Source organism: Tachyglossus aculeatus, chromosome 25 (genome assembly GCF_015852505.1).
Source record: "Tachyglossus aculeatus isolate mTacAcu1 chromosome 25, mTacAcu1.pri, whole genome shotgun sequence".
Lineage (NCBI taxonomy): Eukaryota > Metazoa > Chordata > Mammalia > Monotremata > Tachyglossidae > Tachyglossus > Tachyglossus aculeatus.
The window spans coordinates 26,923,337-26,940,983 of NC_052090.1; the positions used below are offsets into that span (position 1 = coordinate 26,923,337).

The 17,647-nt window shown below is 52.9% G+C and overlaps 1 protein-coding gene across 1 annotated transcript in view; it reads right to left on the bottom strand.

The window, feature by feature from the left end:
- Window positions 1-14,876: 14,876 nt before the first annotated feature.
- TPD52 (tumor protein D52) overlaps window positions 14,877-17,647 on the bottom strand; it is a 44,997-nt gene continuing 42,226 nt past the window's right edge. The window contains exon 8 of the mRNA XM_038766456.1: window positions 14,877-15,264. Within this exon, the coding sequence (XP_038622384.1) occupies window positions 15,090-15,264 (175 nt within the window). The 3' untranslated portion in view covers window positions 14,877-15,089. The remainder of the gene's footprint in view (window positions 15,265-17,647) is intronic.

The window sequence follows — 17,647 nt, forward strand, 5'->3', positions numbered from 1 at the left end:
GAAATCATTCTTGGTTTGGACCTCGCAAGCCGGCATAACATTTTTCTGCCACTTGATGTTTTTTGAAGATGAGGGGGTCTTCTTCAATCACTTTGGCCTGAGGGTGAAATATCAAGCAATGCCCAGTCTGGGCCTCCCATGGTATATTGTGGGGATCATGGTATGGGGGACGGGGAGGGCTGCCCCCACCAATACAGCGACTGTCATCTCAAGTGGATTGCAAACGTGATTTTCTTATCATGACTGCAGCAAGACTGTCAGCTTGTTGAGGGCAGAGAACATGTCTGCCAACTCTGTGGTGTTGTACTCTCCCAAGCACTTAGTACAATGCCCTGCACACAGAAAGCTCTAGATAAATACCACTGATTGCCTACCTACTCTTGCATTGCACTCTCCAAAGCGCTTAGTACAGCAGCAGCAGGACGTGAAGCAGCGTGGCTCAGTGGAAAGGGCACGGGCTTTGGAGTCAGAGGTCATGGGTTCAAATCCCAGCTCTGTCACCTGTCAGCTGTGTGACTTTGGGCAAGTCACTTAACTTCTCTGTGCCTCAGTCCCCTCATCTGTAAAATGGGGATTAAGACTGTGAGCCCCCCGCGGGACAACCTGATCACCTTGTAACCTCCCCAGCGCTTAGAACAGTGCTATGCACATTGTAAGCGCTTAATAAATGCCATTATTATTATTATTACAGTGCCTTGCATACGGTAAGTGCTCAATAAATATCATTGATTGATTGATGGACTTGGGATTTCTAAGAGGCCTGCGTTGCTGGCATGCTGATGAAGGTGATGAGGGGACTGGAGCCGAGGAGGGCACGCGAGCCTCACCCAGTCCCCGAGGCTGGTGGATGGAGACCTGGCGAAGAGGAGTCGATTCTAGTGCCGGGGGCTTGCTCAAGACCTGTCCCAAACGCGCCCTCATCCATCCATCCGTCTGGTGTGTTTCCGCTGGGGTACGGCACACAATCAATCGGAGGCAAGCGGAGGGGCAACATGCTGACTGCCAAGTGCCTGCAGTTGTGCCTTAAGGACAGGACCCACTGATGACCACAGTGACTGGTGCACAGTGCTCTAGAGCCACAGCCCAGTAGGTGGTTAATAATAATAACCACGCTATCTGTTAAGTGCTCAGTATGTGCCAACCACTCTACTAAGTCCTGGCATAGATACAAAATCATCAGGTCCCACGTGGCTTTCACGGTCTAAGTAGGAGGGAGAGGTATCGAATCCCCATTTTTCAGATGAGGGAACTGAGGCGCAGAGTGGTGAAGTGACTTACCCAAGGTCATTCAGCAGGTATGTGGCGGAGTCTGGATTAGAACCCAGGTCCTCTGTCTCCCAGGCCTGCTCTCTTTCCACTAGGCCGTGCTGCTTCTGTCAGTGGTTGCCAGGGTAGCCACTGTGGTCTTCTCCACTGCCCACATTAGCCAGCGATTTTTCAGCGTTCCCACTAGGTCTTGCGGAACACCCTATGTTGTTCTCCCGGTCCAGCAGACAGATCTGAACTCTCTCCCCTCTCTGAAATGCATCTCCCTTTTAGCAGGGAAGCAAAGGAAGGCTGCCTGCTCCTCACTCCGATGAAAAGCCCAGGTTCTGCCCACTTGCCTATATTTCAGTTCGTCCTTTCCCAGCAGTTTTAGCTGGATGCGCAAATGACAAGCCAGAAAAATTTTGGTCGGGACTGATGAGGAGATGTACCGCTCACACGACTCTGGTTTATCCTAGAAGGGCCATAAATTTCATAAATAACCTCTGTAAATTAACTTTCATCCTTCATCTCCTCCCCACACCCTTTGTTCTCCAAAAGGGGCCTGGAGCACCAGATCACCTGGCTACAAAATTTGTCCATATTGATTTAACGATTGTCCCTCTAGCTGGATGCTATGGAAGCTGGGTAGAACACTTGCTGATTTTCAAACAAAAGGCGAAATGGGCATGACTACAATGACCTCCATTAATAATAATAATAATGATGATGATAATGATGGCATTTGTTAAGTGCTTACTATGTGCCAAGCACTGTTCTAAGTGCAGGGGTAGACACAAGGTAATCAGGTTGTCCCATGTGGAGCTCACAGTCTTAATCCCCAGTTTACAGATGAGGTAACTGAGGCACAGAGAAGTTAAGTGACTTGCCCAAAGTCACACAGCTGACAAGTGGCGGAACTGGGATTAGAACCCACGACCTTTGAGTCCCAAGCCCGGGCTCTTTCCACTAAGAAACGTGGCTTCTCCTTTAGGGACATATTGGGACTGGTCCCCTGCACCCCCACCCCCAAGAACAAAGTCTGGAATCCACAACTGGCAAAAGTGTTGTGAGCTGGTAGATTTTTCTGTGCCTCAGTTTCCTCATCTGTAGAATGGAGATTAAGTAAATACCTGTTCTTCCTTCCCCTTAGACTGTGAATTCTGTGTGGGGCAGGGACGTGACTGATACATTTATTAACAAATACATATATGCACATAAACAAACACCCCCCCCCCCCCACACACACACACATACACACACTTCTGTCCGACCTCAGGATTCCTCCCCTCCACTTTATCCTCCTTCGGCCCTTTCTGGCCGTGACCTGGGCTGGGACAGCCTGGAAAATATTAGCCAGAGGCCAGAATCAAGGGAGGGTTGGGGTTCTAGGGAACCCCCTCCAAGATCTATCAGGCAGTAGGGGAAGCTGCACTTTAATCATTTTTTTCTCCTAGACGTAAAGTCTGGATGAATCACCATTTAGTCTACCCATCTCAATGTCTTTAAAGCTTCACAAGGCTTAAAAATACTCCTTTAAGCGCATGGTCAAATCCTCCATCTCTACGGGAGACTGAGAAGCAGTGTGGCTCGGTGGAAAGAGCCCGGGCTTTGGAGTCAGGGGTCATGGGTTCGAATCCTGGCTCTGCCAATTGTCAGCTGTGTGACTTTGGGCAAGTCACTTAACTTCTCTGTGCCTCAGTTCCCTCGTCTGCAAAATGGGGATGAAGACTGTGAGCCCCTCGTGGGACAACCTGATCTCCTTGTAACCTCCCCAGTGCTTAGAACAGTGCTTTGCACATAGTAAGTGCTTAATAAATGCCATTATTATTATTATTCCTCCATTTAGTGTTGAAGAGTTATTAGCGACGGTATTGATTCAGCTCTCACTGTGCGCCACCCCTAAGCACCGGATGGTTAGAGGACCATCCGATGGGACACAGACCCCGTTTCCTTCCCTCTAACCCTCACCGGGGCTCCCCGTCAGAATTAAGGGGCAGATTTTGGGAAGCAGCATGGCCTAGTGCCAAGGGCCCGCGCTTGGGAGTCAGCGGTCTTAGGTTCTAATTCCGGCTCTACCACTTGTCTGCAGTGTGACCTAGGGCAAGTCACTTAACTTCTCTGTGGCTCAGTTACCTCATCTGTAAAATGGGGATTAAGACTGTGAGCCTCGTGAAGAAGCAGCATGGCTCAGTGGAAAGAACACGGGCTTGGGAGCCGGCCGTCTTAGTTTCTAATTCCGGCTCTGCCACCTGTCAGCTGTGTGACTTTGGGGAAGTCACTTCACTTCTCTGGGCCTCGGTTACCTCATCTGTAAAATGGGGATTAAGACTGTGAGCCCCACGTGGGACAACCTGATCATCTTGTATCCCCCCCCAGCACTTAGAACAGTGCTTCGCACATAGTAAGCACTTGGACTGTCTCTATATGTTGCCAATTTGTACTTCCCAAGCGCTTAGTACAGTGCTGTGCACACAGTAAGCACTCAATAAATATGATTGATTGATTGATTAACAAATGCCGTCATTATTATTATTGTGTGGGACAGGGACTGTGTCCAACCTGTATCAACCTCAGTACTTAGAACAGTGCTTTGCACATAGTAAGCACTTAACAAATGTCATCTTCATTATTATTATGTGGGACAGGGACTGTGTCCAACCTGTATCAACCCCAGTACTTAGAACAGTGCTTCGCACATAGTAAGCACTTAACAAATGCCATCTTCATTATTATTATGTGGGACAGGGACTGTGTCCAACCTGTATCAACCCCAGTACTTAGAACTGTGCTTCGCACATAGTAAGCACTTAACAAATGCCATCATTATTATTATTATGTGGGACAGGGACTGTGTCCAACCTGTATCATCATCATCATCAATCGTATTTATTGAGCGCTTACTATGTGCAGAGCACTGTATCCTGTATCTACCCCAGTACTTAGAACAGTGCTTGGCTCATAGTAAGCGCTTAATAAGTATGGTTATTATTATTGAACCCCCCCTCCCCTCCGCCCCCCATCCAGTCGACGGCTCTTTCCTGACTGGTTTGTCCGGGGGCCGGGCTCGGGCCGGTCCCTGTAATTGCGGTTTATACCAGGTTCCCACGCTACCATTGTTTGGTAGACTTGGTTTCCCAGTCCCATCACATGTGCTAATTAGTTAACGTCGCTGGCTGGCTGGGAGGCGTGTGGCCCGTTTAAAAGCAGAGAGATCATTTCCTGGGGAGAGCCCGGCCCTCCGAAAAGCCCCAGGCCTTTTCTCTCTCTCTGCCCGTCGCCTGCGAACCGTTCCCTCCCCCTCGAAAGACAAGTAGAGAAGCAGTGTGGCCTAATGGAAAGTGCACCGGCTTGCGAATCAGAGGACCTGGGTTCTCAAGGCCTAATGGACAGAGTGCAGGCCTGAGAGTCAGAGTCCTAATCCCGGCTCTGCCACTTTCTGCTGTGTGACCTTGAGCAAGTCACTTCACCTCTCTGTGCCTCTGTTCCTTCATCTGGAAAATGGGGATTGAGACTGTGAGCCCCACGTGGGACGGGGACTGTGTCCAACCGATTTGTTTGTATCCACCCCAAGGCTTACTTAGTACAATGCCTGGCACATAGCAAGCGCTTTAATTACCACAATTTATTTTATTTTTATTTTATCCCGGCTCCGCCGAGTGCCAGCTCTGTCTCCTTGGGCAAGTCACTTCACTTCTCTATGCCTCAGTTACCTCATCTGCAAAATGAGGATTCAATACCTGTTCATTCATTCATTCAATCGCATTTATTGTGCCCTTACTGTGCGCAGAGCACTGTACTAAGCGCTTGGAAAGTACAATTCAGGCAACAGAGACGATCCCTACCCGAACAACGGGCTCACAGTCTAGAAGGTGAGAAACGGACAACAAAACAAAACAAGTAGTAAGCACTGAATGTCACAATTACCATTTACTATTTTACCAATTACTGTTATCATTCTCCTCCCTACCTAGATTGTGAGCTCTGTATGGGTCAGGCACTGCGTCCAACCTGATTATCCCAAATCTTCCCCAGCGCTTAGAAAAGCGTTCGGCACATAGTAAGCGCTTAACAAACACCACAATTATTACTGCTATTTTTATTATTTATTGTCGACAAGGTACGAAAGGCGTGGCAGAGCTTCAGACTCAGAGAACTCAAAGACCCAGAGAACCTTCAGCCCAAGGCCTTACGAAGAGTCCCCCTGCAGAGATGTCCGCTGCGGCCGGAGAACTGTCGAAAGGGGCCGAGGACGGGTCGATCTGTCCTTAAAAGGTTCCAATGTCCCCGTTGGGAAGGCGAGATGGAGAGGGTAACCAGGGGCAACAGGATGAGCGGGAGAGGGTAACTAGGGGCAACCAGTAGAGAGGGTCAGGGTAACCAAGGGCAACCAGTAGAAAGGGAGAGGCAGCCATGCAGTGAGGTGGGACAAAGGATTCCCTGCAGGTCTGTGGTTCCAGCTGACGGGGGGCAACGGAACTGGGGGGCCCCAGTTCCAGATGTGTGTGTAGGGGGTAAAGGAAGCTGGGGTCTCCCAGTTCCAGCTGAGGGGATCAATGGAGTCAGCATCCCCCAGTTCCAACTATAAGAGCCGACTCGCTCCCTTTATTCACCCCTCCCCTAGCCCCATAGCACTTACGTACCTATCCCTAATTTATTTATTTCTATTAATGTCTGTCTCCCCCTCTAGACTGTAAGCTCTCTGTGGGCAGGGAACATGTGTACCAACTCTGTTATATCATACTCTCCCAAGCACTTCATCATCATCATCAATCGTATTTATTGAGCGCTTACTGTGTGCAGAGCACTGTACTAAGCGCTTGGGAAGTACAAGTGGGCAACATATACAGTCCCTACCCAACAGTGGGCTCACAGTCTAGAAGGGGGAGACAGAGAACAAAACCAAAACATACTAACAAAATAAAATAAATAGAATAGATATGTACAAGTAAAATAAATAGAGTAATAAAACACTTGGTAAAGTGTTGTGCACACCCCCTGAGAGAAGCAGCGTGGCTTAGTGGAAAGAGCACGGGTTTGGGAGTCGGAGGACCAGGGGTTCTAATCCCGCTCCGCCACTTGTCTGCTTGATCTTGGGCAAGTCACTTCACTTCTCTGTGCCTCAGTTAACTCATCTGTAAAATGGGGGTTAAACCTCTGAGCTCCACGTGGGACAACCCGATCACCTTGTGCTTAGAACAGTGCTTATTACTCTATTTATTTGTACATATTTATTTTATTTTGTTAGTGTGTTTGGTTTTGTTCTCTGTCTCCCCCTTCTAGACTGTGAGCCCACTGTTGGGTAGGGACCGTCTTTAGATGTTGCCAACTTGTACTTCCCAAGCGCTTGGTACAGTGCTCTGCACACAGTAAGCGCTCAATAAATACGACTGAATGAATGAATGACTCCGGCTCTCCAGACCCACGCAGAGGCCCCTCCCGGGGCGCCCGGGGGCTGGAGGGCCCCATGCCCGGCGGGCGAGGGACCCTCCGACCGGCCCCCGCTCTGCCCGCCAGGTTGGCACCATTCATTCATTCCATCGTATTTATTGAGCGCTTACTGAGTGCAGAGCACTGTACTAAGCGCTTGGGAAGTCCAAGTTGGCGACATATAGAGACGGTCCTTACCCAACAACGGGCTCATAGTCTAGAAGGGGGAGACGGGGCGCTCCCCTGCGGGCGCCTTCTTCCGATCGCGCTGTAGCGGGAGGACGGCGCGCTGTGCAGGTGTGCCCCATTACGGCGGCACGTGGAACTCCGGGCCGGCAGCAGGGCTCCACCCCGCCCCGCCCCCTGCCCGGAGCCCTTCCCCTTCCCTTTCCCCTTCCCCTTCCCCTTCCCCTTCCCCTTCCCCTTCCCTTTCCCTTTCCCTTTCCCCTTCCACTTCCCCTTCCCCTTCCCCTTCCCCTTCCCCTTCCCCTTCCCCTTCCCCTTCCCCTTCCCTTTCCCTTTCCCTTTCCCCTTCCCCTTCCCCTTCCCCTTCCCCTTCCCCCGCCGACCGCTCCTGGGCGAGGTCTTCTAGGTGAGCCCGTTGTTGGGTAGGGTCCGTCTCTATCTGTTGCCTATTTATCCTTTCCAAGCGCTTAGTCCAGTGCCCTGTGCACAGTAAGTGCTCAATAAATACAATTGACTGAATGACCGGGTCCTGGCCCAGCACTGTCCAAACCCGCCTCTCGGCCTCTGCCGGGGACCGTTCCCAGAGGAAACAGGCCAGGGCCCATCGGAACCGCCGGCCCGGCCCCAGCGGCCCCTCCACCCTGTCACACCTGCTGCTGCTGCTGGGCCTCGGACTACCCCTCCTCCAGGAAGCCTTCCCTGATCCGGACCCCAGGTAACCCGCCTCTTCTTGGGCATTGCTGAAAACCTGCCAAACTTGGCCTACTCATTCATTCAATCGTATTTATTGAGCGCTTACTGTGTGCAGAGCGCTGTACTAAGCGCTTGGGAAGTACAAGTTAAGTACAGGTACTCGTTGTGTTGGGATGGGGATGGTGGCCAACGTATGGATTTAGAGAGGGGGTTGCTGTGAGCCGGTAGCCCAGTTTGCCCATGACTGCCTGTGGCTGAAAATGGAAACAGTTTGGCCTAGCGGAGAGAGCTCGGGCCTGGAAGCTCGAGCCCTACTGAGAGCTCACCTCCTCCAGGACGCCTTCCAAGACTGAGCCCCTTCCTTCCTCTCACCCTCAACCCCCTCTCCATCCCCCCATCTTACCTCCTTCCCTTCCCCACAGCACCTGTATATATGTATATATGTTTGTACACATTTATTACTCGATTGATTGATTTTACTTGTACATATCTATTCTATTTATTTTATTTTGTTAGTATGTTTGGTTTTGTTCTCCGTCTCCCCCTTTTAGACTGTGAGCCCACTGTTGGGTAGGGACTGTCTCTATATGTTGCCAACTTGTACTTCCCAAGCGCTCAGTACAGTGCTCTGCACACAGTAAGCGCTCAATAAATACGACTGATTGATTGGAAGTCCGCAGATTGGGTTTCTCATCCCAGCTCTGCCACTTGTCTGCTGTGTGAGCTTGGGCAAGTCATTTCAGTACTCAGTGCCTCAGTTACCTCATCTGTAACATGGGGATTAATTGAGTCCTTGTAGGACAGGGATTGGGTCCAACCTCATGATCTTGTATCCACCCCAGCACTTAGTATAGTGCCTGGCACTATATATCATTAAAAAAAAAAGCAGATAATAATAATAATAATAATGATGGCATCTGTTAAGCGCTTACTATGTGTAAAGCACTGTTCTAAGCGCTGGACTGTTTGTAAGACCCTGTATTGTGCAAATGCACACACTCTGTCTCCTATTCTGATTTTTTGTTCACAGCACCTGATCACTTTAACTCCTCCCTCCTTGAGTCTCCAAAGCATCTGTTCTAAAAGGATGGCTCCATTCTGGATGGCAGTGTGCCATGCGGCTTTGTCCCCATTTTCAGCTGGGATGCAGTACCGTCTGAGGCTTGGTTTTATGGTGTCCTTAAACTGTTTCTTCTGCCCTTCTAGACTGTGAGCCCACTGTTGGGTAGGGATTGTCTCTATATGTTGCCAACTTGTACTTTCCCAAGCGCTTAGTACAGTGCTCTGCACACAGTAAGCGCTCAATAAATACGATTGATTGATTGCCCTCCTTGGCTACAGTGTGACAATTTCAGCTCTCCGTGCAGCAGCTGTTCAGGCCCCCCCACCCCTGTAGTTTATTCTACTCAGGTGTCCTACCCACTGCAGCTGTGTTGAGTTGAGTGTAGCAATGCTGGGAGACTGATTTTGGTTGTTTTTTGTTGTTGTTTCTGGTTTTCATGGTATTAAGCACATAGTGTTTGGCAGGCACTATGCTAAGTACTGGGGTAGACAAGCTAATCAGGTCGGACACAGCCCATGTGTAGATGAGGGAATTGAGGCCCAGTGAAGAGACTTGCCCAATGTAGAAAAGAGGAGGAGGTGGGATTAGAACCCAGCCCCTTCTGGTTTCCAGGACCAGGCTCTATCCATTAGGCCACAGTGCTTCTCCAAACTTGTTCCAAGTTTGTGGTACTTAAGTGCTTACTGTGTGTCAAGCACTGTTCTAAATACTGGGGTAGATACAAGTTAATCAAAGCTGATGATACAGTCCTTATCCCACTTGGGGCTCACAGTCTAAATAGGAGGGAGAACAGATATTGAATCCCCATTTGCAGTTGAGGAAACCGAGGTCCAGAGAGGTTAAGTGACTTACCCGAAGTCACACAGCAGGCAAGTAGCGGAGCCAGGATTAGAACCCAGCGGTGGGCTTTATCCACTAGGCCACAGAGTGCAACCCTTAAGTGATGCTGGAATAATAATAATAATGATGATGATGATGGTATTTGTTAAGCACTTACTATGTGCCAAGTACTGTACTAAGAACTGGGGTGGAAACAGGCAGATCAGGTTGGACTTAGTGCCTGTTCCACGGAAGGCTCATAGTCTTAGTTCCCATGTTAGAGATGAGAGAATTGAGGCCCAGAGAAGTGAAGTGATTTAACCAAGGTCACACAGCAGACAAGTGGTGGAGGGGGTCCTTCTGACTCCTACGCCTGGGCTCTATCCATTAAGCCATGGAGCCAGACTTGCACTTGGGAAGGGTCCAGATCTCATCGCCGTAGAGAAGGAAGGTTGGACAACGGCACAGCTCCATAGACCGTAGACCTTCAGCTTGGTCCGGAACCCGAGACCAAGCCACTGCCCTCCTCGGTTTGGGACTGTCTCTATATGTTGCCAATTTGTACTTCCCAAGCGCTTAGTACAGTGCTCTGCACACAGTAAGCGCTCAATAAATACGATTGATGATGATGATGATGATGATGACCGTCTCCCAACAAATTTGCTGGACATCTAGATTCAGGTTTCTCGGTTTTCTCCTTCCTTTGTCCGTCCTTGTGTGGTTGGTCAGTTTATTGCTTAGGTAACAGGATTCTGTGACAGCATTTAGCTCTTTGTTGTCGGTGTTAATTATTAAGTTATATGTGTTCTCTGGTGCGGGATGTTGCCTCAGCTTGCTGTACTGAAGACTTACTGTCAGTTCCAGGCGACTGGCTGAGCCAGTGAAGCGGTTTACAATCATTTGCACGTCTTGGGTGTTGGCTTCTAAGGCCCCGAGGTTCACATCCAGTAATTCCGGAATGACCGTCTAGGATTTTGGGAGATGCTTGGAGTTTGTTGAGTTGGAAGAGTTTCTCAGAGGTTCAGAAGCGTATTCTCACACTGTACCCAAGTCTCTGTGTTGCATCTTCCAGTATGGCTGCATAGAAAAAGTTGAACAGGACCAGGCCCACAGTACATCTCTGCTTTACTCGGTCGTTGCGGGGGAACGGATCTGACAGGGCACGCTCGGCTCCTACCCAGCCAGCCGTGAGAAAGTCTCAGCATCTTAAATCATTTTTTCAGGGCAGTCGATTTTTGCTAAGTAACTTCCAGAGAGCCCAGATCTACTGATGGTATTACACACTTCCTTAAGGTATATGAAAACTCTGTAGAGGTCTTGATATTGTCACCTTGCCCCCCTCATCTCGCTACTCTCCTACTACAACCCAGCCCGCACAACATTTTGCTGCTCTGTTGCTAAACCTCCCCGTACCTCCATCTCATTTCTCTCGCCGCTGACCCCTCGCCCACCTCCTCCCTCTGGCCTGGAATGCCCCCTCTCTCCTCAAATCTGACAACAGTTACTCTCCCCCCGACCCCTTCAAAGCCTTGTTGAAGGCACGAGTAGTCCAAGAGGCCTTCCCTAAGCCCCCCTTTCCTCATCTCCCACTCCCTTCTGCGTCGCCCCGACTTGCTCCCTTTATTCATTCCCTCTCCCAGCCTCGCACCACTTACGTCTGTATCTGTCATTAATTTATTTCTATTAATGCTCGTCTTCCCCTCTAGACTGTGAGCTTGCTGTGGGCAGGGGATGTGTCTGCTTATTGTTGTACTCTCCTGCAGTACTCCCTGCAGGACTGGAGCCCTTCCTCTGCCCATGCTTTGGTGCAGCCCTCCCTGTCCCCCGGCCTCATCCCCCCTTCCCCGTGTCATGCCCCACCGGGCACCTCCCCGGAGCCCGGGTGGGGGTCAGTGAGCCGCCGTCGTTTCCCACAGTTCGGGCGGATCGGGTTCGGCTGTAACTCAATCTCTGTGCGACCGACCCCGGGCGGCCGGGGCCTGCCCCCCACATCCACCACTCCTCTGGGTGGGCAGTGTGTGGACTGCTTCCCACTGGCTGTGCCCCATGCCCCGCACGCTCGGGGACGTGCCAGGACCCGCGGGGCCGGGGGCAGCTGCCGGGGGTAGCAGCAGGGCCCACTCGGCCGGGAGGGAGAGGGGTCGCATGCGGATGGCTGTGAGCAGGAAATGTGTCTGTTAGATCGTACTCTCCCAAACGCTTAAAACAGTGCTCCGCATACAGTCAGTGTTCAATAAGTACGATTGCCTGACGGACCGGAGAGCAGCTGGTCGGTTGCAGTGTGAAGAGAGTTAAATCGGTGTCAGTGTTGGGGAGGCGGGGAGCCCCATCCAGGACTGTAATCTCGTGGTGAGCAAGCATGTGTTTGCTATATTGTGTATATATGGTGTATTCTCCCAAGTGCTTAGTACAGTTCTTTGCACACAGTAAGTGCTCAATAAATACTATTAATAATAATAATAATACAGTGCTGCGAATATAGTAAATAAATACGATTGGGGGGGAGAGGATCCGGCGCCAGTTCAGCTCCGTTGCAGACTCTGTTCTTCACGGCCTTCCCGTTGTTTTCCCGGGCACACGCACAGCCGCCTCCCTCCCACCCCCCAGCACTGTCCCATCCGTCCCCACTTTCCCACCCAGTGGCACACAAGCAGTGACCCCCTGGGACGGCGGTTCGGCCGGGCGTGTCCCCCGGGTCCACGGCCTCTGCTGCCACCTTGTCCATCACCGCCTCCGTCGCCCCCGCAGCTGGCTCTACTCCCAGGGCCCACACTGGCGCGAAGGACAGCCCAAGATTTCCTTCTCACATGTTGGATGGCCGGTTTAGGCGCCATTAACTACACACTGCTGCCAAGGAGGGGAGAAAACCTCAGCTGGAGCCCAAGACATGTCCCTCCATCCAATCGCCCGCACCGGGTCCCCCCGAGTGGGGAGGCCACGGGGACTCCAGAGGCCTGGGTTCTAGCTCCGGCCCTGCTCTGGCCTGGCCCGGGACCCGGGTAGCGGTAGTGGTGGTGGGGACGGTGGTGGCGGTGGTCCTGGGGGCTTGGGAGCCATCCGAGACTCCCGCACAGAGAGAGGTGGGAGCTGGCTGGAGCTGTCCCCTGCCTCCAGCTCTCCTAGCCCGTGGGGAGATGCCAGCGAGAAAAGGCCTGCACAGCCTTGGGAGTTAGATCAATTGCCCCCTCCCCCCATCTCCCCTCTCCCTCCCTCCCTCCCCACCTTCTGCCAGAGAATTTCCTTCTTTCTGCTCCTGAAAAGGATTGGGGGGGATATGGCAGAAGACTTGGGGATAAAGGAGGCTGAGGAATAACGATGGTAGAAGTGCTTACTCTGTGCTGAGTGCTGGGATAGATCAATCAATCAATCAATCGTATCTATTGAGCACTGACTGTGTGCAGAGCACTGGACTAAGCGCTTGGGAAGTACAAGTTGGCAACATAATGTACATAATGTACAACATAAGGTCGATGTGTTAGAGCAGACACGATGCTGCTCACAGTCCTACCAGGGACAGAAAAATTAAGTGACTTGCCCAAGGTGACGTAGGCTGGTGTCAGAGCTGGGACTAGAACCTGGGTCTCCCAACTCCTGTGCATTTTCTTTTCTTCTTTTTGTCTGGCATCTAAGCACTTACTACATGTCAGGCACTGTAGTCAGCACTGGGATGGATACACGCTAATCAGGTTGGACACAGTCCGTGTCCCACGTGGGGCTCTAAAACCTAATCCCAGTTTTACAGGTAAGATAATTTAGGTAAATGGTGAAGCTGGGATTAGGACCTAGGTCCTCTGATTCCAGGCTGGTGCTCTTTCCACAAGACCCACATTGCTTCCCAAATCCAGGAATGTATGTGGGGGGAAGGGTGTAGGGAGCTAGCGGCTGGGGGCGGAAGGCTTTGGGAGGGAGCGGTGAAGGGGCCTTTCCCACGAGCTCAGGGATGAAGGGGTCACCAGTCCACTTAGAGGGTACAGTTTGTCACACGAGAATCTGTTTGTTTGAAAGCCGCCGCTGGCTGGGCCAGCGTCCTCCCTCCCTCCCTCCCTTCCTCTGCCTGTCCCCCAACCCGTCCATCCCTGAGGCCCCCCAGTCCCCTCCAGCATGCATTGCTGAGTCTGGCGGCTGAGGAGGCGGGCTGCGGGGAAGGAGCAGGGAGACAAGGGGCCCCTGTGACCCCAGGGTGAGGGGGGCAGAGGTTGCAAGGGCCAGTCCTCATCTTCCTCCCAGGCTGAGTCATCCTCCCTGACCCCAGGACTCACTGGGCAGGCGGGCCGGGGCACGGGGCCCACAGTGGGGGTCGTGGCATCAGAGCCGGGGGCCCTGGTGGGAAAACTGGAAGGAGCACTGTACGACAGGAGAGGAGTGGGGAAGGAGCACCGGACAGAACCGGCCGAGCAACAGCCGTGAGCTCGGGCCTTGGGGGCTGGTTCCCTCAGGATGGTCCCTTATTAAAAATTATGTCTCCTTCAGGAAGTCCTCTTTCACTAAGCCTTCATTTCCCCTACTGCCTCACACTATAAGCTCGTTATGGGCAGGGAATGTGTCGGCTAATTCTGTTGTACTCTCCCAAGCTGTTAGTGCAGTGCTCTGAACATAGTAAGTGCTCACTAAATGCCATTGATTGACTGATTGCTGCATGTACCTGGATCTATGTCCTTTAAGCAGTCCATATCTGTAACTTATTTTACTGTCTGTCTTCCCCTCTAGATTGTAAGCTCCTTGTGGGCTGGGATCATGTCTACCAAGTCTGGGCAGGGATTGTGTCTGTTTATTGTTATACTGTATTCTCCCAGGTGCTTAGTACGGTGCTCAGCACCCGCGAGAGCTCAAATTCATTCATTCATTCATTCAATCGTATTTATTGAACGCTTACTGTGTGCAGAGCACTGTACTAAGCGCTTGGGAGGTACAAGTTGGCAACATATTGAGACGGTCTCTACCCAACAGTGGGCTCACAGTCTAGAAGAAATCCCACTGACTGCCTTTGAGAGTACAGGCTTGGTGGGTTGAAGGGAAGGGGCGGGAGCATGCCTGTCTAGGCTCGAAGAGTGAGTTGGCGGACTGCCTGTGAACATGCACAAACGCCCCCCGCACCCCCCCCAAAGCGCTCTGGACTGGAATAGGGCAGGGGCAGGGCGAGGAGGCCAGGGAGCCATGAGCGGGTTTGAAGACAGAGTGGAAGGAGCCATCCGAGAGGCTGGAGGGGAGGAGGGTGAGAACAACCCCCACGGTGACCCATCATGGACGTTGGTATGTGGACCGATCCAAACCATTCAAGGACCTGGCTCCTGCCCACGCGGCTCCCCGTGGGGACGGTGCCAATGCACCCCCGGGCGCGTGGGGCGTTGCCAGCGTCGCTCTGCATCCGCCGGGTCCGGAAGGACGAGCGTCTGGCCGAGAGCCGGGGAGCGGCGAGGGAAAGAGAGCCCCAAGGAGCAGATATTTTCACAGCAGACGCTAGGCCTGACCTTTATTGATCGTCCTCACGTAGCAGTCAGCACGCGGTGGGGGCTTAATGCATCACCCATCAATCGGCCATCATACCCTCTCCCCGTGTGGAGGTGCTCCTTCCAGAGCATTCCCGAAAGGGGGTGGGGGAGCTCAGCCCGGGGACCCGGACGCCGAGGGGCCGGTCCCGTCCTTTGGCGGCCGGCTATGCCCTCGCCGGGGTTTCCTCTCTGGGTTTCGGGGGCGTGTGGCCGTCCAGGAGGCCCAGGAGCACCGCGTCGGCCTCCAGCAGGGTGGTGTCCGTCTTGGCTCCCAGGAACCTGGACGTCAGCTCCAGATCCACCAGCCTCAGGCGCACTCGGGCCCCTTCCCGGTACTTCCTGCAAGACGAGGGATCAGTCAGACTGAGAAATCCTGCGGCGGCACGCGCCAGCACCGCAACCCGCTGCGGCACACGAGCGTGCACCTACGACACGCGTGTGCGTGGCAGAGGACTCTCCCCACCCTGCAGGCCACTCGGCTGAGGGCAGCGTCAGGGCGGAGAGACTCGCCCAGTCTTTGCGTCGATCGCTGTGCCGTTCGACACCCGGCCGGTTTTGTGACCACCATATGCGGGAGCGCCACGGGGCTGCCCATTCGACGGGCCAAAAGCCTCTGCGGCCGGCCTAGGTGGCAATGTCGTGTTTACGGCCCTTTCCACTGGGCCTCAGTGCTTTGTCTAAAACTGAACTCATCTTCCCTCCCAAATCCATGCCTCCACCTAACTTCCCCATCCCACTTGATGACCCCCCCGCCCCCCCAACATCCTGTCTGCAAAGCCCACCACAGTCCTGGTGTTATCCTCGACTGTTTGCTCTTTCACATGCTGTCTGTAGCTAAATCCTGGTAGTTTTTTGTCCACATCTCCTGGATCTGCCCCTTTTCCTTCCCAAAGTCCCCCACATTGGTCTACGCTCCTCTTGTTTCTTTCTTTAAGTGCTTACTGTGGTCCAGGCCTGTACTAAGCACTGGGGTAGAGTCAAGCTAATTAGGTTGGTCACAGTTCACGTCCCATAAGGGACTCAGAGTCTTAATCCCCATTTTACAGATTTGGTAACTAGGACACCGAGAAGTTCGGTGACTTGCCCAAGGTCCCGCTGCAGACAAGTGGCGGAGCTCTTACTTATCTACTCTTCTCCCACTACATGGCAGCTCACACTGTTCCTCCTATTTAACTTTGCCTCTAGTCTCCCACCTCCAACCCTCCCCTCCAAATTAACCAGCTCGTACCTCTCCCCGCTTCAAAACCTTTCTGAAATCCCACTCCCTCCAAGAGACCGTCCCCAACTAATTCCCTCCTCCCCGGCTCACCTCCTTCCAGCATCTCAGCACGCAGTTTGCCCTTAGCACTTTTGTACCTATCAATTTACGAGCTCTCCTACTTCAGCCCTGGTTTATTCATTTATCCACCTTCCTAGTCTCATTTTCCTCCTCCGAGTAGCGGCCCTCCCCTCCCGTCGTCTCTCTCCCCAGCTCCCTCGGGTCCACCCCGCTCCCGCCGTGGCCCCTCGGCCTGACTGTGGCCGGTCGGGCGTCTTTCCCAACCGTGTCAAGGCGGTCGGTCCTGCCGGCCGCCGTCCGTCCGTCCGGCGCTCACACCCCCGGCGTCCCCTTTGGAGCCGGGCAGGCTGCCGTCCCCGCTTTCCCACAGGATCGGGTTTCCGGCGCGCTTTCGGGCTCCGGGCTGTCCCCGCTCCCATTGAAGCCCCTCCTGCCGGCAGGCCGGTCCACACAATGCACCGGCGTCCTTCTCTCTGAACGCCGCTGAAACACAACCCCCCCGCCACCCCCGGCAATAAAAAGACAAGGAGCCCGATTGTACCCAACAAAGGCTTCTGGGAACGGGTTGACAGTGCAACCTCCTCCAGAAGACAGAATTGTTCGGGGAGTTTTCTCACACATGAAAAAGCAACAGAGGGCTCATAAATCTGACTACGTGCCAAGATTTTGGGGGGCCACGTCATTAAGCACCTGAGAAGCAGGCCGGGACACCTCCCTTTACCTCCCGCCACCAAAAATCTGCTTGCCTGTAAGCAAGCAATTCAATGGGATCAACTTTCTGAAGAAGGGCTTTTTCCTTCAGGAGGTGGGAGAATCCAGTGCATGAAAAGTTCCAGAGGCAGCTTTTAAGAGACAGTGAATGGTTAGAAAATGGGGGAAAGGCTTTGCTTTGGGGGAAAACCCTGGCCCCTCGCAAGCCAGGAAATCAATCAATCAATCGTGTTTATCGATTGAGCGCTTACTGGGTACAGAGCACTGTACTAAGCACTTAGGAGAGTACAATATGACAGGGCTGGTAAATACATTCCCTTCTCACAAGAAGCTTACAGTCTAGAGGGGAATCTGATACACGGCATCAAGACAGGAAAGAAATTAGGTTGGGGACAGAAAAGAAGTTAATCAGTGGAGGGGAAGGGCTCTAAGGAAATGGGACCCGGCTCTCTCTCAGGCAACGGGCAGGGCCGGCAGACAGCCGGGGGCGGCGGGGAGGGGGGTGTCTGGCGGTCCCCAAAGCGGGCCGGGAAAGGGCAGACGGACATGGGAATCTCACGTCAAGAGGCCCAGCAGAGCGTTTGGCCTCCTACAAGCAGCCGACGCCCAGCCGTTGCGCTGAACGGGAGCAATCCCAGAATCCCAGGGTCAGTCTGGCCCTGCGTCCTGCAATTCCCGCTCAGCAGTATTTCAGGGAGCAGCCCCCTTCCTCTCCATCCCCAGGACACTGTG